At 44.7% G+C, this 25570-nt stretch overlaps 2 protein-coding genes across 5 annotated transcripts in view; one reads left to right on the top strand and one right to left on the bottom strand.

The window, feature by feature from the left end:
• Positions 1–489, bottom strand: part of LOC115422257 (deoxyribonuclease gamma-like) — a 12213-nt gene extending 11724 nt beyond the window's left edge. For 2 of the 4 annotated variants that reach the window (XM_030138488.1, XM_030138491.1), the window contains exon 1: positions 287–417. The gene's annotated coding sequence lies outside the window, so the exon portion shown is untranslated. Of the gene's footprint in view, positions 1–282 lie in introns of all 4 variants that reach the window. The other 2 variants (XM_030138489.1, XM_030138490.1) reach the window with 2 other exon arrangements.
• A 2126-nt stretch (positions 490–2615) lies between these two features.
• On the top strand, positions 2616–7436 carry snx21 (sorting nexin family member 21). Its single transcript, XM_030138525.1, is given in 6 exon segments — positions 2616–2988; positions 4016–4218; positions 4627–4635; positions 4637–4774; positions 4858–5018; positions 5229–7436. Coding segments are annotated over 6 exon segments (1275 nt in total). The 5' UTR covers positions 2616–2693; the 3' UTR covers positions 5698–7436.
• Positions 7437–25570: the final 18134 nt, after the last annotated feature.

The raw sequence follows: 25570 nt of genomic DNA, 5'->3' as shown, positions 1-25570 counted from the left end.
TTCATGAAAATCCGTCCAGAACTCTTTGAGTTATCTTGCTAACAAACAAACAAACAAACAAACACCCACGCACATAAAGCAAAGCGATCACAACCCCTCCTGGCGGAGGTAACAACACAAACAACATTAAAACCAATCTGAGCTGGACTTGGACCGGTTCAGGTCCAGATCCAGTTCCGCAGGTTTCATCTATAGGGGGTCTCTGGGTTCCTGTTCTACCGACAGCGCGCGCTTCCAGGAGCCACAGGTGAAGATGAAGAAGAACCCATGACGCAAACACACCTACCGGGACCGGATCAGGCCGAGCCCGCCTCCTGGTCCTGGTCGTGGTCCTGGTCCCGGTGCTGTTGGTCTTACCTGTTCAGGAGGGTCCGGGTCCGTGTTGTGAGCAGCTCTTCCTGGTTTAGGGTGGAGGACTTCAACCTGCGGACTCAGATTTAGACTCCGCCCACTCGGCCTCACCTTCCTGAGTCTGTCAGGTAGACTCCGCCCACACCCTGTGAGGCGTTTAGAGACTGTGGGAAAAGAACCGCACAGTTCACAGGCAAGTTTGTCTCCAGTTTATTGGACTTTTTTCCCTCCTTTTTTTCCAGATCATTTTCTGCTTTATTTATCATTCTGACCATTTCTATTTCGAGTTTATTTTTCATTATATTTCTTGTTCATTCCTTCTTTATTTTTTCCATTTCTATTTCGTTTATTTTTCCCATTTTATTTATTGTTCATTCCTTCTTTTTCCTTTTTTTTCCCATTTTATTTCCAGTTTATTTTCCTTTTTTTCTGGTTCATTCCTTCTTTTTTTTCCTTTTTATTTTCAGTTTATTTTCCCGTAGATTTTAGTTCAGGTTTTTTCCAGTTAATTTTCAGGTTCATTTACATTTTTCCATTTTATTTTCAGTTCTTTTTGCTTTTCATTTTTATTATTTTCTTTTTATTGTTCTTTTCTTTTACCTTTTCTTTCTTTTTTCTTTTTTCCCCTCTGGTCTGGGACGCCCCCTGCCGCCCCCCCTCCGTCAGTACATTACCTTATATGGTAGTGGCAGTCTCTGGCTCCGCCCCCTGCCCCTGCTCCACAGACCTGCAGGATCCGGATCCATGATGGTCCGCCAGCTGACAGCGGAGCCCAGGAAGTCCCGGTCCGTCAGGGTCTGACGGTGAGCAGCGGAGCCCACACGGAACCAGGTCCGGGGTGGAGGTCCAGGAGGAGGGACAGGGAGCCTGAGCCCCGGGTGAGTCCGGCAGAGTCCGGGACGGAGACCGGAGATCCGACAAACTAACCCCACAAACACAGACCCGAACCCGGACCCGGTTGAACCGCACCGGGCGGGTCCGTGTTAGCCCGGAGCTAACGGTCCAGAACCACTTCAGAACCGAACCGAGTCCTTGTAAAGTTCGGATCCAGATGATCGGCCATCGATCCGGATCTCAGAGACCCGGACTTCATGTTGAGACACATGTTTGACCAAACTCCGAGTCCGACCGTGAACTGGACCCGAACCCGAACACGGACCGGAATGTGAATATGTGTATGTGAACACACACCTGTTTAGGATTCAACTTATCGGTTAACTGATTACAAGGCCGCGTTCACGGACGCCTCGTAAACCCGTCTTTCACAGAGTTTCTAACTTTATTCATGGGGTTTGTCATCCGGTTCTGGAGGCGGTTCGGCAGGTTCTGTCCGGTACTAACAGAACTCTGATCCGGTTCAAGTGAAGATTTAACAGAAAAACTGAACATGAAGTTCAAACCAAGAGAGAAAGAGAAATGAACATGAGGAGAAGTGTGTGTGTGTGTGTGTGTGTGTGTGTGTGTGTGTGTGTGTGTGTGTGTGTGTATGTGTGTGTGTGTTTATGTGTGGGTGTGTATGTGTGTGTGTGTGTGTGTGTTCATGTGTGTGTGTGTATGTGTGTGTGTGTCTGTGTTTGTGTGTGTGTTCATGTTTGTGTGTGTGTGTATGTGTGTGTGTGTGTTTCTAGGGCATCATTCCATTATTAATGTGTGTCATGTTTCCATTCAGTAACTGGAGACAAGTCCAGACCTGGATCAGTGAGTCCAGACCCGGATCAGTGAGTCCAGACCCGGATCAGTGAGTCCATTATCAGGATATAAATTCTTTTTTCAGGTTTTCCTTCTTCGTTGCAGACTTGGATGAGTTCATGTAGATTCGACTCAAACGTTTGTGAAACTCACTTCAGTGTTTTCTCTGTTGATTCCTCAGGCTCTCACCCCATTGTGGTCTGGTGGTCCAAGGGCCTGGTGGTCCAGGGGTCCGGTGGTCCAAGGACCTGGTGGTCCAAGGGCCTGGTGCTCCAGGGGGGTGGTGGTCTGGTAGGTAGTGGTCTGGGGGGTAGTGGTCTGGTGGTCTGGGAGCTGGGGGTCTGGGGGTCTGGGGGCTAGTGGTCTAGGGGATAGTGGTCTGGTCAGTAGTTGTCTGGGGGCCAGGGGTTTGGGGGGTAATGGTCTGGGGGTCTGGTGGCTAATGGTCTGGGGGTTGGTGGTCTTGGGGTCTGGGGGGTAGTGGTCTGGGGGCTAGTAGTCTGTGGGTCTGGGGGGGGTAGTGGTCTGGGGTTAGTGGTCTGGAGGTCTAGGTGGTAGTGGTCTGGTGGTCTGGGGGGTAGCAGTCTGGGGGTTAGTGGTCTGGGAGTCAAAGGGGTAGTGGTCTGGTGGTCTGGGGAGTAGTGGTCTGAGTCATGGCATCACGGCTGCTGGACCGACTGAAGCGCTCTCTGTTCAAAGATGATCAGGGGGTGGGACCAGAGCAGGAAGTGGGTGGCAGTGGACAGGAAGGGGAGGAGTTTGGTGAGGACTATTGGGAGGCGGAACTAGAAGAGGAGGAGGAGGAGTCTGTGACGGAGCGTCTCGGGGGGACGCTGTGCTTCGACGCAGGGGGAGCAGTGGACGAGGGAGCAGACGGCGAAGGGTCGGGGGCCGACAGTGACTCTGACTTCCTGGGAGAGTCGATGGAGGAGGGGCTTAGCAGCACAGGTAAGATGAGGGGGCGTGGCCATTATCCGGATTGGACTCTGGGATTTCAGAGTCACATGACTTCCTGTGTCAACAACAGGAAACCGTTAAAAAACCCAGAACCCTGTTGGGTTCTGGGTCCAGGTCTGGTGGTCCACGTCTGGAGGCCCAGGTCTGGAGGTCCAGCAGGGGCCAATACTTTATCGGAACTGTCCAAATAGTGCAGACACTAAATGCTGCTTCTATTCAGAATGTGATGGAGGGTTTGATTTGGTGAAGTGGCTCGGTAGAACTCCTGGAGAACAGGACTGAGACCCCATGTGAGGATGATCCAGATCCCAGATGGTCCAGATCCCAGATGGTCTAGATCCCAGATGGTCCAGATCCTGTAGATCAGCTGTTAGTCTGTGCTGTGTTTAAGTGTTGTTGGTTTGTTTTGAACCAGTCTCCTGCTTCACGTCATGTTCTCTCTAAAGGTCCGTGAAACCCCATCCCTGGTCTGGTCTGGACTGTTCTAGTCTGTTCTGTTCCGTCCTGGTCTTCGGTCCGTTTTACAAAGCAGGTTTAGTGAAAACTCTGAGTCTGTGAACCCTGAAATCAGAGAAACTCTGAGTTTTTCCATTTCAAAGAGAGGAACTCAAACCACAGACACAGGGGTAACTGTAATCTGTCTCAGACTACAGTTACCCTGACCTCCAGACCTGGACCTCCGATATGGACCCAAAACCCAACAGGGTTCTAAGGACATGGATCATACCTTGTTTTTTTACGGTTTCCTGTTGTTGACACAGGAAGTCATGTGAGCCCTGAAATCCAAGAGTCCAATCTGATGTTGGCCACGCCTCAGATCCACATGAACAGGAAGTCCACTGTGGAGGCTGAATATGACATTGTGTGTGTGTGTGTGGGGGGGCAAGGTTTATCTCCTCTGTCCAACATCTGAAATGAGTCCAGACCTGAGTCCACGTCAGTCGACGTCAGATTTAATCACACCTGAACCTCACTGTGATGTTAACTCCTCCCATCTGTCCTTCTGTAACTATGACAGACACCAGTCCTGTGGGCGTGTCTCTGGTAAGCCCCTCCCCTTCCTCACTGCTGACTCAACAGTTTCAGGAGAGCTGGAGGAACCTGCGAGGACTGGGTGGAGGAAGTCCCGCCCCCTTAACGAGGCGACAGGTGACGGACAGCTTAATGTTTGAGGGTGACGGACGCCAGCGTGGGTGCAGGATGGGAGACTCCAAATACGTGGTGAGTTCACTGACAGGGTTCACCTTTGGTCCCGGACAGAGGCGGTCCTCGTTAGAACCCAGGACCAAAACTAGACCTTAACCATGAAAGCGAATGTAGACCAACGTCTGTGGGTTTATTATTGAACCAGGAAAGACGGAGTGACATTCAAAACACCACGAAAACATGAATACAATGGAATCAAATCTGGGTGGAGGCGTTTGAGTCCCAGCGTCTCAGTGAGGACGCAGTTCATAATGGACGTAGGACGTAGACCCTAACCCTGAGACATGTAGGACGTAGACCCTAACCCTGAGACATGTAGGACGTAGACCCTAACCCTAACCCTGAGACATGTTACACACGTGGTTCAAGTCCAGGTGTTCCGTCCTCATCCCACCCCTGCCTTCTGATTGGTCATCTTTGCAGCTCTACACTGGTCCACGTGGTCCAATCCGGAGGCGCAGATAAGACGCCGGCCGTCATCACGCGCAGATACTCTGACTTCCAGCGGCTCCACGTCACGCTGCGCCGTCACCATGGAGACCAGATGGAGCGTGTGTGTTGTCCCACGTAAGTAGAGGTCGTCTCAGGTCGTCACAGTTTCCAGGCGACGTCTGCCGTCGATTCACTTCCTGTCCGCGTTTCTCCATAGGGAAGAAGCTGCGTCGAAACTTCACAGCGGAGACGATCGCGAAGCGGAGCCGGGCATTCGAGCAGTACCTGTCTCACCTGTGCTCCCTGGGGGGCCTGCGGGGGGCGCCGTGTGTACGCCACTTCTTCTACCTGACGGACCTGCAGGGCGGACAGCTGCTGATCAGGTGAGGACTGCCGCTGTCCGCCGGGGGGGGTGGAGGTGGGGGTGGGGCGGGCTGTCCTGAGGGTTATTTATTTACGCTGACACTCAGATAATAACGGTAGTGAAGTGTTTTTAATAGATGTTCGTGTTTGCTTCGTTTTCTTGGTATGATGTCATTGTTGTCATGGTTACTGTTACTGAAGACGCAGTGGGTGTGTCTTCCCATGTTCAGGGTGGGCCGGTACCAGGAGGCATTGGGTCCGCTGCTCAATGCTAAAAGACTCCAACACAAAATGGGCTGGGATCAAGCTCCACCCACTGCCTCCTCCCATTGGCTCTTCACCCTGGTGGGCCTGTCTTGCTGTTTCCAGGAAGTGGATCAGCTGGAGGAGGCTCGGGACCACTGTGACCACGCCCTCCGCATCCTGACTTCTACCATGTACTCAACGACTCCTCCTACTGCTGAAGAGCCCCACCCACATACGTACAGGCCCCACCCTCTCCCAGACAGACCACACCCTCTGCTGCCGGCTCTGCTTCGTGCCGTCGTGCGACTTTCGTGGCAAACAGGAAAAGACAAACGGTTGTGGGAGGAGCTTCTGCAGCAGCTGGATGAGCAGGGAGTGGGGTCAGACAATCAGCCAACCATCAAAGAGTATCTGGTCCAACACAACCTGCAGGACAGCGAGGGGGAGGGGTAAACAACAAACAAATAAACAAAACAAACACAAATAAACACATACAAACTATGGACAAAATGATCAGTGTTGAGTCACAAAGTCCGCTTAGTATTAACCATTAAATATCCAAAGAGTAAAGGTCAAAGGTCAAAGGTCAAAAAAGGATCTGAAACACAATGTGAAGAGGAAAGGCTGAGATTGTGATTTCATCGCAAAGGGGAAATGTTTTCAAATACATGAATAAATTCAATCAGTGAAAAAACAACAACCCTGAAGGTCAAAGGTCAGTCTGTGTCTCAAAAGCAGATGGGAGTTTTTTTACCGACAGATGTTCTGAGGGCAGAAACTGTTGGGATTGGTCCATTCTAGGAACCATGAAAACAGAGGAGAGGCAGGAGAAGTAAGCCCTAAGTGGCTAACGTTCTTGCTAGGGTTGTCATCATTGTGGATTGAAGGCCCAGTGTTCGTCATCGTGGGGAGGTCTGTTTATTTTCCAGTGAAATAATCCTGTGGAATGAAATAATGTGGAAGGGTTCAGTTCACAGGAAAAGGGATAGAACATTTACATGTGTGTTTCCATGTTCTATACTCAGAACCACATCTACTAATGCAGATACGGTTATCTTAAACACAGCTCTGTATGATCATTAGCATTAGCATTAGCTAGCACCAACCTGAAGCAGGTTCATCAGTTCATCGTTCACTGTTAGTTCTTCTGCTGCTGATGTTGAACAAATGTTAGTTTATTTTATGGAAATGTGTACATATCCCTGGGTTAGGGCTAACCCTAAACCAGGTGAGGGGTCTGAGGAAGTCCAGCTCATGAGTCCATTGTACAGTGCTTAGAGCCAGTGGTGTACTGGTCCCTGGAGAAGTGAGTATATGCTCAGTTTTTGGGTTCTCTCCACCCTTACAGCGGTACAGAGCCCTACAGCTCCACCCTTACAGCTCCACCCTTACAGCGGTACAGAGCCCTACAGCTCCACCCTTACAGCTCCACCCTTACAGCGGTACAGAGCCCTACAGCTCCACCCTTACAGCGGTACAGAGCCCTACAGCTCCACCCTTACAGCTCCACCCTTACAGCGGTACAGAGCCCTACATTCACAAAGACCACAGATAATATTTTGACCTGATGAAATGTGGTGCTGTGCCAAGAATTGGGAAATCACAAAATGTGCTCTCTACGCTTAGGGTGACCAGGTGTCCCGCTTTGTGTGGGACTGCACAGCATTATGATCATTTTCTCCACGTCCCCGAAAATTGAGACGATGTCCCGCATTTGATTGGCTCTGTCTCTCCAAAGTGCAGGACAGTCGCCTTTCTCTAAAAAATGACTTTCCTTTTGTAGCGGAGACAGCACTATCACCCATTGCTGTGTCTGCTGTCATCAACCAACATATACGTAGGGTCAGGAGTCCATCAACCTGTCACCTGTGTCCTCCTGAGCTCCGCCCACTGACACACAAAAAACAAAGGCCTCAGACACCGACATGCAAATTGTGGCGGAAATCATGGAAACTCCGCACAAAAAAAGAAGTCGCAACTACAGAAAGAATGGAAAATGTTTTTACATGAGTGAAAACAGTGGGGATTGGTTCAGAGTGTATTCTGCAAACTACGTCAACTTATTTCTCCATGAAGGGACACACTGTATGTATGTGATGTTTGGTCAGATTTGATCCATATTCCCTTTAACTATTTTTAAGTTTGGAGTTTGAACTGAGAGACTTGAGGTGACAAAATATGCTTTTGTCAAGCGGGTATTTATTTTTTGACAAATCCACAGGATATTTACTTTATCTTATTCTATTTTTATTACTGTGTTAGAATGCAAAATGTTTGACTGTTCTGTGTTTGGATGCACAACGGTTTTTGGTCCAAGTAATTTTAGGTTGGCTGGAAGTGGAAACAACTGTTCTAATGTTGTCAGTTCTGCCTTTTGTTTTTACTGCACATAGATTAGTTTACCTTTGAGGGCTGAGAATATGTACTCAAATAAAAAAAAAGTGATTTTGTAAAAGTATTGAATTACAATATTTGAAACTTGAGGTTTGTTTTTTGAGTTTTTACAAGTAGATTTTTGTTTTGGTTTTTAGAAGCAAAAAAGTTGTTGAAACCTGTGGGAAAAAAAGCAAAAATAAATGCCCAGTGCAAAAAATAAGCATACTCGTGTGCAACCAAATGAAATTGTTGTTATGTTATATTATAAACTTGACAATAAGATGGACATTGTTTAAAAATCTAGAACTTTGTTCCAGTATTACGGTTACGTGTCCCACATTGTCCCACACAACACACTCCTTGTCCCACCTGTGGCTCGTAAGCACCTGGTCACCCTACGCTGGGGAACATTTTGGGCCCAGTAAAATCGCCCTCCAAGGATCTGTGAACAGTTGTCAGTCCTATGTGTCCATGGATGGGTGAGTGTGTTAGTTCGTCCAACGCTAATCCAACACACATTCAGCTCCAAACCACTGGATTTACACTCCACCACGGTTACTGAGCTTACACAGCACTCTGGCACCAACCACAACTCACACTGATGCATTGTGGGATACATGGGGTCACTACTGTACAGTAGTGGTGTGTGATACTGCATATTTTGGTGTCGATCTGATACCAAGTAAATACAGGGCCAGTATCGCAGATATTGATACTGATACCGATATGTTTTCCACTAATTAAGGTGGATGCATAATCAAACTGCTACATCTCAATAATTTTCATGACCTTTATGTGTTTTGTGATGTTTGTTTTTTTATTATTAATTCGTTAAAACCCAGGACAGATTAGGGCAAAGTTTAAAAGTAAATAGAAAATACTTTATATCAAAATACTTTTTTTTTTTTCCAGAAACAATAGAATAGTAACAAAACAATTTTTTCCCATACCATTGTCATAGTCTGGGAATTTTTTTTCTTAAATTAACCAAGTGCACAAAATGAACGCCTGGAAACAAATTAAAACAATTTTTTTCAGTGTTCAGAAACTGCAATACAAAAAAATTAAATTAAAATGATCTGTACTTATATCCTTTTTACAAAATTTTCCGCTTGCCGGCTCATTTTTGGCCAGAAAATCTGAGCACATATCACTATTAGAATCAATCTGCCCACCACTACTGTACAGCAGAACCCGGGAAATAAAAAACATGATGGTCAAGTGTTTTTGTTTTGTATTTGAATGTATTTCTGCTCTTGCCTACATATCCCATGATTTTTGTACTTTATTTTATTTATGCTCATTACTGTATTATTATCCTCGTTGAGAGTTTGTCATTTTCCACAAGTTAAATTAAAAAACAAAACAAACAAAAAACTCACACGGATGCATTGTGGGATACATGGGGTCACTACTGTACAGCAGAGCCCGGGAAATAAAAAAAAAGGACGTTAGCCGCCGTTTAGCTTGGCCGCTATGCTAATGCTAATCTATTGTTAGCTGACGTCTTTGTAACATTTAGGAGCCCGGGAAATGAACAAACTGTACAAGATGCATTGTAGGATTTGTGCCTGTCTGAATCACCGGCGGAGACAAACAGACGGGATTCACAGCAGTGGTGAGAGACAGATTTATATTTTATTTGTGTCGTATTTTACTGTCCACAACTTTCCAAGTATTTTTATGAGGACCAGGTCAGTGATGTTTGACTGTTCACCGCTGGTTCCGTTAGCGCGGTTAGCTTGTCCGCTAATGCTAATGTATTGTTAGCTGCCGTCTGGGTAACATTTGTGAGCTTTGGGTCCGTTCAATCAGTTGAAGCCTGTTGTGTTTTTTCACAGTTTTATCCAATGAAAACGGACAGAAAAGTGTGCACAGTGGAGCTGTCCATTCATTGTGTCTCTTTTCTTGTCCTCTCATCCGTTTGTCCCAGGAGGGGAGGGGGGAGTCGGCTGACAGAGCCAGCTGAGGAGGCAGAGGGGCCGGTGGAGCCGACCGAACCGGACCGAGCCGGACCAGTGAAAGGTAAGGTGTCCTCTAGTCTGTGTCCAGTCCACTCAGGCCCATTTCCAGCTGGATTGTGTGAAGGCCCAACGCTGCAGGCTGTTGACAGAAAAGCCACTTGGAGCTGCAGTGTGAGCTGCTTTTAAAGCTGTGTGTATACGCCTGTTGAGCCCAAATGGTAAAACAGGCCAACGGACGGAGACTGGACTGATGGTCAGCCTCACCTGCACACACACAAACCCAGAGAAAGACACAGGGAAGAGCTGACTGATATGTGTGCAACTGCTCATCTACACTACCTCAGTATTTAGCCACACCACTAGTTACTACTGACTGGACTCACATTTGACATTTGTGTTCCACTTCGACATGTCATCCACACTGGAAAGTCCTGTACTGTTGGAAATGGGACTGTTGTGAGTGTAGGAACGGGACTTAGTTTAGTTCTAGTATGTAGTCATTTGAACTATACATCCATATGAGTCTGCTCTAAATGTGTTCTTTAAAAACATCAAACCTGTAAAGGTCCAGTTCAGTTCTGAGCTTTAAGTGTCTGTATCAGATACTAAACCCACCTGGACATCTGACAGTGGCTTCACCCTGACTCTGGGACCAGGACTACATCGCACATCAAATCCTTCACCAGTGTTATTTAGTTTTGGTTCCTGTTTTATCCAATATAATAGTTTTTAATAGTGCAGTCACTGATGTCACGTGAAAGTGGACATATTCAGTTTTCTAATATCAGTTCCTGAACATAATGTCAATAGCATAAGGCAGGGCTGTCAACTCATTTTATTCAGGGGCCATATCCTCCCAATATGATCTGACGTGGGCTGGACCAGTAAATTAGTAGCTTAATAATATATAAATACAGTGATCCCTTATTTTTCGTGGTTAATGGGACCAGCGCCCCCCCGCGAAAATCGAAAATCCGCGAACTGGAGCCGGAGCACCCCCGACCTATCCTAGAAACTCTCTCTCTCTCTCTCTCTCGTCTCTCTCTCTCTCCTCATCTCTCTTCTCCTCCTCGCTCTCTCCTCTCTCTCTCTCTCTCTTAACATTTTTATATAAAATAACACTTTACATTAGACTCCAGCGGCTTCCTTCCTTGAACTGACAATGAGGCCCATGATGATGATGATGATGATGATGATGAAACACCTGTGCACTTCGATGAAGACGATGAAGATGACACAATGCACAAGGTGTCAAGGGAGCCTTATAGCTCTTCTTTGGGGGCGCCTCGCATCAGATGTTACTTGGGGGCGCTGGATCGTCTAGTAATGCAGCTTCTTCGGAGGGAGTTGGCGAAGCAGCTGCAGAACGGGGAGGCTGGCGGGGGAGCTGAGGGTTCGGCTGATGCTTCCGAGGGACAAGGACATGGTGATGGGGAGCTGTTGCCGTTGCTTCTTCTTTTCAGCGAAGATGCTTTTATACAGGGCCATTGACACCCTCTATCCTGTTGCCGAATTCAACAGTCCCTCACCATGTTGTCGTCTATTTCCTTGACCGTATTCTGCAATTCCCTGGCGATATTGCAGAATTTCTTGATTTTTTAATTTTTTGATGAATATTTCTGAAAAATCCGCAAATAACTAAAACCACGGAACTTAAAGCACGGATTGGCAAGGGATCACTGTAATGCCAACTCCAAACATTTCAATGTGTTTATAGTGCAAAAAAGTAAAATTACATTATGGAAACGTTTATAAACTGTCCTTTAAAAATGTGAATAACATGAACAATCATGAAAAACTGAAATTTATCAAGAAAAATAAGTGCAAGTTTTAACTATAGTTTGCCTCTGCTTATCGTTTCGTGCGATCTGCAAATATGCAAAATATTTGACTAACTGGCAGAGTATTGGTAATAGTGGCTCTTACTTCTCTAGGACATTTCTAGTTATCATACTTTTGTGAAAGGCTAGTTTGTAAATTTACACATTTTCATTTAATTTCACTTTTTACACTAAAACAGAGGGAAAAATTTTGGAATTGTCATTATTTGTAGGTTTTTTATGGTAGTATTTACTGATCTGACCCACTTTAGACTAAAGTAGGGCTTTTATGGGTCTTAAAGTAAAAGGATTGACTGTTAATATCTTGAGTGTCATTTTTACATTCACAATTTCATTCTAGGGCCAGGTTGGACCCTTTGGCAGGCTGGGTTTGGCCCCTGGGCCGTATGTTTGACACCTGTGGCATAAGGCATATGACGGTTGTTCTATGTGTGTTGTCCAGTCCTCAGCAGCTCAGTCCAGATCTACAGCTATTTGACTTGAGGTTGACGGTAAACCTTGGTCCACCGTTGGTGATATTAAACTCAGCTCATTGTTGCTCTTACATATAGGATACAGGAGTTATTGAGCTCTAACTTGTGCAGTCCCATCACTTTCTCATTATAAATGAAACCCTTCCAGAGTTTTCTGGGTGCGCTTGTATGGTTGGTCACCCACATGCAGTGACTGTGTTCACCACCTGCCCAAATACAGCCACTCAAGGCTCAAACAAAGGCTGCTGGAGTTAAAACACACCTTGGACACAGTTGAGGTCCAACTGTTGATTCATGACACTGGGATGTGAAAGCCTGTGCACATTATAGGAGCCAAATCAGAGGGTTTGAACAGTTTGTCCTATAGGTGTCACTACTGCTCTGTGTTGAGGCTCTGGGTATAAAGGCAGGTCATGTGACCTAGGACATCAGGTGTGTTCACCTGGAAAGGCTAAAGGCTTTTAGGGCAGTTGTGTCCAGTGAATGTTTGTGTGTGGATGTGTTTTGTACTCTCACCCTGAACAAAGGAAATGGACTGATGCCGTTCACACTTGAAGTAATAAATGTGTGGTTTTCTGTTCATGTGAAGAACCTGACCACAGCTTCTGTCACAAATGCACAACATGCTAACGGACAGTGAAGTACCACAAACCCATCCACCAGGTCACTGGTGGAAGACATCTCAGTAGTTGAAGGAACAGAACTGATCTTCTCCATGTGTTTCCTTCAAATGTTGTTTTTCTTCAGCTCATCCAGACATGAACAACAGACAGTGCATCCAGAAGGTCCACAGGACCATCAGGGAACCCAGATCAGACCCAAACCCAACTGTTAGTGGTGGTCCATCAGCCCACACTGACAGAGGCTCAGAAGTGCAGACTGACAGGAGGATATATTGGGAGAGTGTCCACAGTGTTTGTTGAGGTAAAGGTTCCGTCCTGTGGATTTGAGTCCATATTGATCTTAGATTAGATGGACCCGGGCAGGGCTGGACACACCTTTACAGTTGGACAACTACTACTAACATGACCAAGTCCAAATGGTCTACTACAGTAAACATGGATAAAAATAGATTTATTTAGAGTGATGAACACATTATTAGACCACCACCCAGTGGAAGGTTTGATTGTCCCCCTAAATGAACAGCATCATTATCAGTTTGAATGTTTCTGTAATGGTTCTTACACCAGTATGTAGAAGATATCTAAACACAAATGAGGTTTTAACATTAAAATATATTTATTATTATTACCCATGAGTTTTAAAATGTAATGTTTTGTATAAAAAAAAACCCCAGAGAAAATAGTAAAGTACATTGATATTTCTTGATGAAATATAAATTTATTGTTATTTACTTTTTCTTTTTTAACCTTTATTGAAGCGCCACCAAGTGACAAAGGGATTTATGTACAGCATTTTACTATATGTATGTCGGCTAAGATTTACTTAGGAGGTCAAATGAGTGGCCATTTTTGTCAAAACAGAAGTTGTAAGAAATGCATAGAACTGTGCACAGACTACTGATATTGTTTGACAGTGGAAGCTCTATTTTCAAAATATTGGATTTGGAATAGCACGTATATGTGAAAACTTTTGCTGGTGGACAGACATGACATCACCCATGATGCTCTGGTCAGTACCAGTACTTTATTAGGAATAAACTTATTGACTTACTATTGCTAATTCTGCTCTTCTTCATAAATGTTCGTATTGTGGATCTAAAACAATAACAGCTAACACAAAAACACTAAATGTGTCAGTGGACGGATGTGACATGGTTGTTCCGGATCCCATCATACTGATGCTCTGCAGCCATGTCACCGTTTCCACAAATGATCCATGTGCAAAAACTAGGATCAGAATCATTTATTGGATAGTTTATTATCAGACTAAAGAGTAAATAACAATATAGAATTGTTATTTCTTTATAAAAATGCTTATTATTAGAAAACTGTTGATTTCAAAAGTGACATGTGCCATTCTTCATGTATGTATTGGTGGAACATAAGCAGGATGGATCAGCACCATACTCCAGATTGAACCTGTACAAATAAAACATGTGATATGTAGGAGAGACTCTGGTAAGAAAAACTGGGGAATCCAAAAGAATAGAATATTTGGTTTTCAGGTAAATTCAGTTCAAATATAACTTGGCCAATTTTTGACATGAAAATATAGCATTATTTGTGATGAAACTGGACATTTTTGACCAGAAAACATAGCTCATATGAGCATCAACATGTTGCAACACAACTGAAATCCTGTACATTTGCATAACTGTCATTTACCAACACAAAGTTCCTTTGGGGGATTCACTTAGATCGATGTGTATGCACAAAGACAGAATAAGACCTCTAAGCAAATCATCATGGGTAATGTCACGTCCGTCCACTGTCACGTCCGTCCACACAGCAAAAGTTTTCACATACAACGTGCTATTCAAAATCCAAGATTTCTGAAAATAGATCTTCCACTGTCAAATAATATCAGTAGTCTGTGCACAAATGAATTGCATTATTTCAGCACAGTTCTATGCATTTCTTACAACTTTTGTTTTTGACAAAAATGGCCACTCATTAGGACCCCCTAAGTAGATTTTAGCGTGAAATACAATAAAATGACATGAAAATGTTTACATTTACAAAGAGAAAAATGTGGAGTTGTGAGTATTTATAGGTTATTATGACAGTATTTGACTGATTGACCCACTGCAGATTAAATTGGTCTGTATGTGAACCTGAACTAAAATAATTAATATCTTCAGTGTAATTTTTGCTTTTCACAAACTCATTTCAGGGCCAGATTGAACCCTTTGGCGGGCCAGATTTGGCCCCTGGGCCACATATTTGACACCTGTGCCATAAACTGTAAATGCTCGGCTTGGGTCTGAATTCTTCATTCATTCAACTCCACAGGTCCATCTTCAACCCTATTTCTGAGGAATGAACACCAGAAAGGTGGTTTGGAGCGCTGGCCCTTTAAATCCACACGAGCCACTTCAGGCCCCGCCCCCCTCCAGGTTATCAGCTGTGCTGCTCTGTCCCGTTCAACCGACAACTGAACATCTGAGGTAATGGGCTCCAAGTTTGGACATATTTTTAGTCTGGACTCCAACTGCTGCTGCTGACAAACAGTTATGGAAAATACTGGAGAAATGTTGGTCTGAAGTCTGGACCTGATATGAGCAAATGTGGAGACGGAACGAGTTAGAGACGCAACTAATGAAGAAGGAATTCAAACAGGTTGGTGAAATCCACTGGGTTTAATATAGAAATGAGTGTAAAGATAGTTTAGCAGCAGCTGGAGGGTTCAAATTCAAACTGTCTGAACTATTAGGGTCCAAATACACAAAGAAATGAAGCACAGACTAAGAACAGTGGGTTTAGACAAATATGAACCATTTAAACAACAGCAGAGATGTGACCATTAATGATCACAGCTCATTATCAAAATACACACCATTAGACCGTGTTAAAGTCTCATTAATTAGTGCTTTAATCTTTACATGTGTTCAGTTGTCTGATATGAGTCATTGTATTTTTTACTTTATTGCATTTATTCATTGTAACATTGTATTTTTATTGTTTAAAGTATAATATTTTAACGTATTCAAAAGCCTGACCAGGGACAAAGACTGCAAATTAGCTGAAGTTAGACGTCTTATATGTATCACATTTTCCCTTTGGTTTCAACGCCGTAGTCATCATCCTTGTTAAATAAATAATAAATAAATAAAACATGAGACCCATTTGTGTAGATTCAGGCCATTTACTCAAAAAACGTGTTGAAATGAATCCAACAGAAAACCATCAAAAGCTGCATTTGAAACACCAAACCAGACCAACAGTGTTAAGGAGTTTGGAAAACAACCTCCTTTTCACAGACATATTGGACAGACGTGTTGGAAAGGGTCCATGTTTGACCTGGAGAACCACTGGGTCCCATTTGGAGCCTGGATCCACATTCAGAGGACTGTGTGATGATGAGTCGCCTGTTTCATGTGGTTTCTTGGTGGTGTTTGTGTTTGGTGTTTGAATCAGATTCACTGTCCTTCACTCACATTCACAACATTTTGAACAGACTGAACATCAACTGAGGGTTCTGCGTCAGGATCCAATCTGTCTTTGTTTTGATGCTAAATAGAGTCTTGTCGGTGCTACTTTGATGTCAGTGTTGGATTATGGGAGATTATTCTATGACGGCGTCATCACTGTGTTTTCATGCTGTTGATCCTGTTTATGTTGATGTTCAGAGGTTTGATCCAAACCTTCAAACATGACCTCATCATTGTGTTTTATCTGCTGCAGTGGATGGACAGACTGAAACACTGCTATTCTTTGATTCATCATGTATTTATTAGTGCTTCCTTCATATTTACTGGTCTACATCTGTTGGAATGACTAAGTTTGTGTAGTTGAACAGTTCCACATTGGGTTAAAAATCCTTCATGTAAACACTGCTCAGCCTGTACACATGTTCATTTAATGGGTCATATATTTATGTTCATAGTTTATGGATCAGATCCTGTCACAGATATATTATAAATGGTGAAGATGTGGCTTTAATTACATTCAAATAATTGAATAATGACATAAATGAGTAGTTTGGTCAGTTTGGATGTACAGGACACAATGAACATGAACACAAACTACACAACAGAACTACACAATCACATAAACACACGAAGATCCATAACCATAGAGTCTAAATCCAGCAAACAGTGGTTCAGTGAATGTGGTTTTGAAGGTGTGGATGTGGATCAGTTTTGTCAGAGGAGACTCTGTAGAAGGACACAGATCCAGCAGGACAGTCCACATACACTGATACTGTACCAGAGGAGGAGGAGGACAGAGGGAGGTCTGTGTGTTTGTTTTTATTGCCAGATCCGGATCCACCTTCATCACAGACCAGACTCCAGGACCGATCATTGAATCCAACCAACAGTCATCACTGTCTCCTTTCCTTCTGATTCCTCTGTAAGTCACTGATATATTAACCCATCCACTCCACTGGACCTCCCAGTAACAGCGACCAGTCAGACCAGTTGAACACATCAGCTGAGGACAGGACTCAAATCTGTCCTGATGATCAGGATATGACTGAACCTCTTCCACTAGTTCCACCTTCTTGTTGTTTTCAGACAGTTTGAGGCATTTGTACGCTGTGTTTGGATCCAGGGTGAGTTCGCAGAAATCTGATGGACAGAAGAAAACACAATCCAGCTGCAGTTATTGATCAGTGATCAGCTGATTGGCTGACAGTCTGATCACATGACTGGGTTCAATTCAACGGTTATTGATGAATGGATCATGTGTGAGTCTGACTCTGATCAATACTGATCAAAACAGATCACTCCATGGTTTTATAGATGGATCTGTTGTTTCTGAGCACATTTTCACCAACAGACGTTCAGTAAAAACAGACTAGATTTGATTTTCCTGATCAGAAACAGCAGATTCAACATTTCTAAAGGACTGGATTTTGCTTCTTTGTCAACAGAAAATCAAATGGTATTGAACATATTTTCAGTTATTTACAGAAACACAAAGAATGGGACAATGATGGATTTGAGCCCCAGGTTTGGATCAATTGAGATATGTGAACCATTTAAGGAAGTGTTGAAAAGAACAAGTGAGTGGAAGTGTCCAAATGTGTGCATGGATTTGATCAGAGCATCATCCAAACAGTCCAGAGAGAGGCTGGATGGAGCTGACAGCCAAAACCATTGGGAGGTTTATGAGCAGGAATCTGCATTGAAGACAATTAGAGGATGGAGCCAGTGTTCAACATGAAGGTTGAATGTTTGTGTCATGGTTTGGACTGGGCTCACATGTCCCAACAGCTTCAGGGCTCCCATCAAATGTGTGTGTTTACAATCATGTTGACAGCAGGAAAAAACCAACAACACAAATGGACCAGTGGAGGACGGCCCACTGGAACCAACTGGTTTAATGGATCCACCACAGGACTGAAATGTGGAAATGGACTAAAAACACAGATGGGACAAATGTTGGATTGAGTTGATGAATCCAAATAGAAGAGACTGGACCAAACCACAGACTGAACCACGGACCGGATCAAGGACCAAACCACAGACCGGATCAAGGACTTTGATTGGTTTGATTTAGGAGTTGTGGTATTTTGCATTTGTTTGAATTGTTGTTGTTTTTGTGGGTTTAATGGTTTTTGTGTTGATGCAGTGGTTCAGACAGACGTTCAGAATGAAATCCATCCATGTTCAGAAGTAGAATGGCCTCTGGATTATTGTTTGGACTAGTGATGTCCCGATCTGGATTTTTTTGCTGCGATCCGATTTTTTTTATTATTAGTTTTGCCGATACCAATCTGGTACCGATCCGATACTGATGCTTTTTACAATGAAATTTTGATTTAAATTTGGAGTCATTTATAGGTTATTATTGTATTATTTTACTGTAGATCCCAGTTGGTCTGAATGTGGAACCTGAACTAAAACAACTGACACCTTTGACTGAAAAACTTTAGGATCATTTTTACATTTTCCAAATTTGTACTGTGGACAAATTAGAGCTTTTTGCCTGTGGGCCATACGTTCACCACTCCTTCTATAGCATGTCTATGGACAGGTCCGTCCAAGGATTAGACGGGGGTGCGTTCTCTGCCGTATGTACTTCACAATGAGTCCACGCATATCACACAACCATACAAACTGAAAGTGAAACTTACAGATGCTTTACTAAATCTCTAAATGATCCCACAGAGTCGGCGCACTGTGCTTGTACTGTGACCGACGTGGACTCTGTAGATGTTTGCGGTTTCATAGTCGAGTGTACCAATTTCCTACATTTGCATCATTCTACATTGTGTGACACAGAGTATGCGTACGCGGAGTTGTAAAAATTGAGCTTTGTGCGGACGTGGTCAGCAGACGTCTGCTTTGGGTCCAAGTATGAGCAGACACCCGGATCAGCCCAATCTCGTGATTAAATCCAATCTTCTAAAAATGCCAGATCGGCTGCTGATCCCGATCTTTCGATTGGATCGGGACAGCCCTAGTTTGTCCATTTAATTGCTTGTCGGACAGTGACAGTACAGACTGTAAATGTGCAGAAAGACACTAGAGCTCTGATATGCACTAAATAGTCTGGGACTGGACCTGAGGACTCACTGCTCAGGGTATGTGGGTCCATGTGGTACTAGTCCTGACCAATCAGCTATCAGCTCATCCTTCCACTAAACTGACTGTCTTCATGAACACTTTAGATGTTTAGAATGTGGAACCAGGTCCCAGTTTGGTTTGAATCAATCTAATGAAATCACACTTAAACTTCCATGGACCTGGTGTCAACATTTGGACTCCAGCTGGATCCAACCTGAAAGGAGGAGGAGGGTCAGAGCAGCTGGAAACATGGACATTCCATCCCTCTGATCCACTGAAGCTTTTCTGTTCACATTGTTATGGAAAAAATAATACTCTACTAATTTGTCTTCAGTAAAGAAGGGTCAGTTCAAGCGTTCAGTGTCTTCAAAGTATAAGGTTTATTGGAGCTCCAAAAAAGAGGTACAGATCAGACAGAAGCTGAAGCTGTCTGAGAGAGAACACAAGTATACAAAGCAGTTTCTGTCTCCCATACGATAAAGAAAGGGAAAATTATGTTGTGTTGAAAGTGTTTTGGTTAGTGCCAGGCTGTCCTGGAACTTGGAGATAAGACCCCTGTGAGAAATCATCTTTATTCTACCCAGGTGTTGGTTTGGCCTTCTTCTCTGGACACAACACAGAAAAGGTCAAGCTGCTCCATAAAACGCAATGAAATACAGAGAAAGTAACAGACTCTTATTAGAGATTGACTGATTATCGGCCGGGCCGATTATCGGCAGCAATATTTGGACATTTGACATATATCGGTATCGGCCTTTTTTTAATCCGACGGGCCGATATTAAGAAATCAATTTAAAACTGGGTTATTTCAGCTCAGATGCAGCCGCGCCCCTCTCTCTCTCTCTCTCTCTCTCTCTCTCTCTCTCTCTCTCTCTCTCTCTCTCTCCTGCACTATCCACTCTGCGCCCTCTGATTGGTTGAGGCTGAAGCTGTCCTCACACACAGACTGGGACTGACTTGGGATGAGACTGTGTTCTACATACATTTTCTCCATTACTAATACATAGAGCGTTTAGAGCCAGGTTGATGAACTAATGTTCTGGTTAAAGCTCATCAGACTCCACCTTAGTGTGCTTCCCTAAAATAAGTGAACTGAGTTTTTTAGGCGCTCTCTCTTACTCACACACATGCTTTTCTATCACAGACTGTTTCCATCTCCATATTATCAGCAGTCTAATTCACACACATGTCAGGAGGTAATCTGAGTTAGCAGAGCTGCCGCTGATGTTTACTCTGCTCCGACGTTCTTCTGAAACATTAGATAGATAGATAGATAGATAGATAGATAGATAGATAGATAGATAGATAGATAGATAGATAGATACTTTATTGATCCCACAAACAGCCATCAATGGAACAAATAAATAATAAACAGAATAAAAGATATATATATATATCTATATCTCTCTCTCTCTCTCTCTCTCTCTCTCTCTCTATATATATATATATATATATATATATATATATATATATATATATAGATAGATAGATAGATAGATAGATAGATAGATAGATAGATATATGTACAATACAAGTAATGTATATAATACAATAACCTAAACACCTAACACACCTAAGTATGCACAGCATACAATAATTTATCGCACAGCGATATTAAAAAGTCTAATAGCAGCAGGCAGGAAGGACCTCCTACTGCGTTCAGTCTTGGACCGAGGGGGGATCAGTCTGTGGCGGAAGGTGCTCTCTCTGAACACCTCAAGATGGTGCAGTGGGTGAGATGCGTTCTTCAAAATAGAGTCCAGTTTCCTGAGCATTCTCACCCCAGCCACTTGCTGAACTGTTTCCAGTCCAGTCCCAATGATGGAGCTCGCTTTCTTAATGAGTTTGTTCAGTCTGTTTCTGTCAGAAATGCGAGCTCCCTCTCCCCAACACACCACACCAAAAAAAGGGCACCAGCCACCACAGTCTGGTAGAAGCTGCACAGAAGAGGCTTGGAGATCTTGAAAGACTTTAATCTCCGTAGGAAATAAAGTCTACTTTGCCCCTTCTTGTGCAGAGTCTCCATATGACAGGACCAGTCCAACTTGTTGTCCAGTTGGACTCCAAGGTACCTGTAAATGGAGACAGCTTCAACCTCTTGTGTCATGAATGGTGACTGGCACCAGTCTGGACCTCTTCCTCCTAAAGTCCAAAACCATTCCTTGGTCTTGGAAATGTTCAGTTGGAGGTGGTTGAGGTCACGCCAGTCCACAAAGTCCTTAACCAGGCCCCTGTACTCCCCCTCCTCCTCTCCTCTGATACAACCGACATCTGCTCCCTCCCCCATGGTCTCTTTCCGCCGCAGCCTCCGCAATTTGTCCCCCACCCACTTCTCCACTGTCGTAGCCTCCGCTCTCCCTCCCCCCAGCACTTTTTCCTCCTTAGAGGTTAATGATGCCACTGAGTCTCTGTGCTCTACACTTAACTCCTGTCTGGATAATCTGTGCCCTCTATCTACTAGACCCGCTCCATCCTCCCAGTCCCACCCATGGCTCAATGATAACCTCCGGTCGCTGCGTACCAACCTCAGAGCCGCAGAGAGAAAATGGCACAAAACAAAAAGCTCTTCTGACCTGATCACATTCCAGTCACTATTGGTATCCTTCTCATCCAGTGTCACTGCTGCGAAGAAGGCTTGCTATAATAACAAAATTCATTCTGCCACCGACACCAAGAAACTATTCTCAACCTTTAAAACACTACTCAACCCTCCGCCTCCACCGCCCACTACTAATCTGACAGCAGACAATTTTGCTTCATTTTTCACAAGTAAAGTGTCTACTATCAGCAGTCAGTTCACTGCTCCACCCATAGACTGCACGCCTCCTTCTTCAACATCATCATCATCACACACTGCTTCCTCTCCCCTGACTATGGGTACTACTAACTCAACTGACAAAAACCCAACTGCGTCATTCCCCTCATTTACTCCCCTCACAGAGAACGAGGTGTCTAAACTCCTTTCCTCTAGCCGTCCTACAACATGCCTGTTGGACCCTATTCCATCCAACCTCTTACAGTCTGTTGCCCCTACTATCACAGCACCAATCACACATGTGATTAATGCTTCACTGACATCAGGAACATTTCCTACAGTATTTAAACAAGCGCAGGTAACACCACTACTCAAAAAACCTTCCCTCACCCCCACTCAAGTGGAGAATTATCGACCAGTCTCACTCTTCCCATACCTTTCTAAGACCATTGAAAGGGCGGTTTTCAAACAGGTCACAGAATTCCTCTCCCAAAATAACCTCCTTGACATCAACCAATCTGGCTTCAAAATCGGCCACTCCACTGAAACGGCTCTGTTGTCTGTGACAGAAGCCTTGAAAGAGGCTAAGAGCAGCAGCCAAGTCTTCAGTACTCATTCTACTGGACTTATCAGCAGCATTTGACACTGTCAATCATGATATCTTGTTATCCATACTCTGGAACATGGGCATCACAGGCCACGCCCACTCCTGGTTTCAATCTTACCTTACTGGTCAGTCCTTCAGTGTGTCCTGGCTAGGGCACACATCAGCAGTTCACCGCCTCACCACGGGGGTTCCCCAAGGCTCTGTGTTGGGCCCCCTCCTTTTTGCCATATACACCACCTCACTCGGTCAGATCATCCACTCACACGGCTTCTCATATCATTGCTATGCTGATGATACCCAGCTCTATCTGTCATTCCCACCTGATGACTCCACAGTCTCAGTGCGGATCTCAGATTGTCTCTCTGACATATCTGCATGGATGAAAGCCCATCACCTTCAGCTGAACCTGTCCAAAACTGAACTGCTGGTCTTCCCAGCTAATCCAACCATACAGCAGGACATCTCCATCACTATTGACTCCATACCTCTGGCTCCTACCAGTGTAGTACGTAACTTGGGAGTCATGATTGATAATCAGTTGACCTTCACGGATCACGTTGCCTCTGTCACCCGATCATGCCGTTTCACTCTGTTCAACCTAAGAAAGATCAGGCCATACCTAACCGAACAGGCCACCCAGCTCCTGGTGCAGACTATGGTTATCTCCCGTCTTGACTACAGCAATGCTCTTCTAACGGGCCTCCCAGCTTGTGTTGTCAAACCACTACAGATGGTCCAGAATGCAGCAGCGCGTCTGGTCTTCAATCAGCCTAAAAGGGCACATGTCACCCCCTTACTCATTGAGTTACACTGGCTACCCATAGCTGCCCGCATCAAATTCAAATCTTTAATCCTAGCCTACAAAATTCTCAGTGGGTCTGCTCCTACCTACTTAGGTGCACTAATAAAAGCTTATGTCGCCCCACGACCACTCCGCTCGTCTGCGGAACGTAGTCTGGTGGTCCCCAGACCTTGTACAAGACAATCCAGGCTCTTTTCATGGGTCGTTCCACGTTGGTGGAACGCTCTACCAAGTGCTACAAGAACAGAGTCATCCCTGCCTATCTTCAAGAAGCTCCTGAAGACCCAGCTCTTCCGAGAGCACCTACTATCCTAGCACTTTCAAACATCCCATTTTAAATATTCTAATAAGGTTTTTCCCAGGATAACCACAGATTCTTCCAGGATTATCTCTGGACCTGCTGCGGTGGTCCGGCCTCTTCCCTGCCCTCATCATCACCACTCACTTATCCTCAACCGCCTCCATGTGTCTCCCCCTACTCCCCCCTTCTCCCCCTCTCCCCAGTCTCTATCGCTATCGCTCTCTCTTTTTCCCCTTCTCTACCCTCTCTCTTTAACCCCAACTGGTCAAGGCAGACGGCCATCCTCCAGGAGTCTGGGTCTGCTCCAGGTTTCTGCCTGTTAAAGGGAAGTTTTTCCGCGCCACTGTCACCAGTCACAAGTGTTTGCTCCTGGAGGATTCTGTTGGGTTTCTGTAAATTGACTTAGAGTCTGGTTTTGACCAACTCTATATATAAAATGTCAAGAGATAACTTTTTTTTTGTGATCTGGCGCTATATAAATAAAATTTTGATTGATTGAGTGATTTAATTGGTTTTCCCCTGTAAGTCGCTTTGGAAAAAAGCGTCTGCCAAATGCGTAAACATAAACATAAACTGCTGAGTCGTCAGAAAATTTCTGAAGAAAGCAGCTGTCTGAGTTGTATTGGAAGTCTGATGTGAACAGAGTGAAGAGGAAGGGGGACAGAACAGTTCCTTGTGGTGCTCCAGTGTTGCACAGGACCTTTCCTGAGACACAGTTCTGCAGTCTCACATACTGTGGTCTGCAGGTCAGGTAGTCCATGATCCAGGAGACCATCCATGACTCCACCTGCATCTCTCTCAGCTTCACACCAAGCAGCCCCGGCTGGATCGTGTTGAAGGCACTTGAAAAGTCAAAAAACATGATCCTCACAGCTGCATCCGAGGTGTCCAGGTGTGCCTGGGCCCTCTGTAACATGTGAATGAGAGCATCATCCACACCAATGTTAGGCTGGTATGCAAACTGTAGAGGATCCATGTGCACCCTCACACTGGGACTTAGACAGGAGAGGACCAGCCTTTCAAGTGTCTTCATTATGTGTGAAGTGAGGGCTACAGGCCTGTAGTCATTAAAGTCCACTGGATGTCTCTTTTTGGGGACAGGGACAAGACAAGATGTCTTCCACAGGGTGGGGATCCTCTGTAACTGCAGACTGAGGTTGAAAAGATGAGTGAGTATTCCACAGAGCTGACTGGAACAGATCCTCAGCAGTCTGGGGCTGATACCATCAGGTCCGGCCGCCTTTCCACTTTTGAGTTTGTCCAATTGTCTCTTCACCTGAAATGTCTGGAAAGTTATGGGTGTGGTGGAGAATGAGCTTGTGGAGGGGGGGAGTTGCACCCTAGGCAGCGGACAGGATGAGTTGGCACCATCAAATCTGTTAAAAAATAGATTCAGGTTGTCAGCCAGGTCCTGGTCGATATCCATCAATGGCCCACCCTTCTGCTTCATGCTGGTGATCTTCCTCATGCCAGACCAGACCTGTCTCACACCGTCCTGCTGCAGCTGGTGTTCCAGTCTGTCCCTGTAGGCTGGTTTCCCCTCCACAATCTTCACCTTGAGTTGTTTTTGTAGGGCCTTTGTTTTATCCCTGTCACCCTCCCTGAAAGCCTTTTTCTTCTGATTTAGAAGGTGCTTCAGGTCTCTGGTAATCCAGGGTTTATTGTTTGGGAAGCACCGGATCTCTTTGCTGGGAACATTGGTCTCAACACAGAACTTGATGTAGTCAGAGATGCAATCTGTGAGCCCATCAATGTCCTCCCCATGTGACTCACAGAAAACATCCCAGTCTGTGAGTTCCAAGCAGCTCTGCAGAGATTCTTCTGCTTTCTGGGACCAGCACTTAAAAGAATCCCTGTCACCACCAAAACTGTTAACAATGGGGGTGTAGGTGGAGGAGAGTTGGACCAGGTTGTGGTCTGAGCCACCCAGAGGAGGCAGCACAGTGGATCTGTATGCACCCTTCACATTAGCAAACAACAGATCCAGAGTTTTATCTCCTCTGGTAGGACAGGCCACAAACTGCTTGAAGGTGGGGAGTGTGCTGGAAAGGGAGACATGATTGAAGTCT

The sequence above is a fragment of the Sphaeramia orbicularis genome, chromosome 7 (genome assembly GCF_902148855.1).
Source record: "Sphaeramia orbicularis chromosome 7, fSphaOr1.1, whole genome shotgun sequence".
Taxonomy (NCBI): Eukaryota; Metazoa; Chordata; class Actinopteri; order Kurtiformes; family Apogonidae; genus Sphaeramia; species Sphaeramia orbicularis.
Note: the sequence above shows the minus strand (reverse complement) of the source record. Positions and strands in the feature narration are given on the sequence as shown.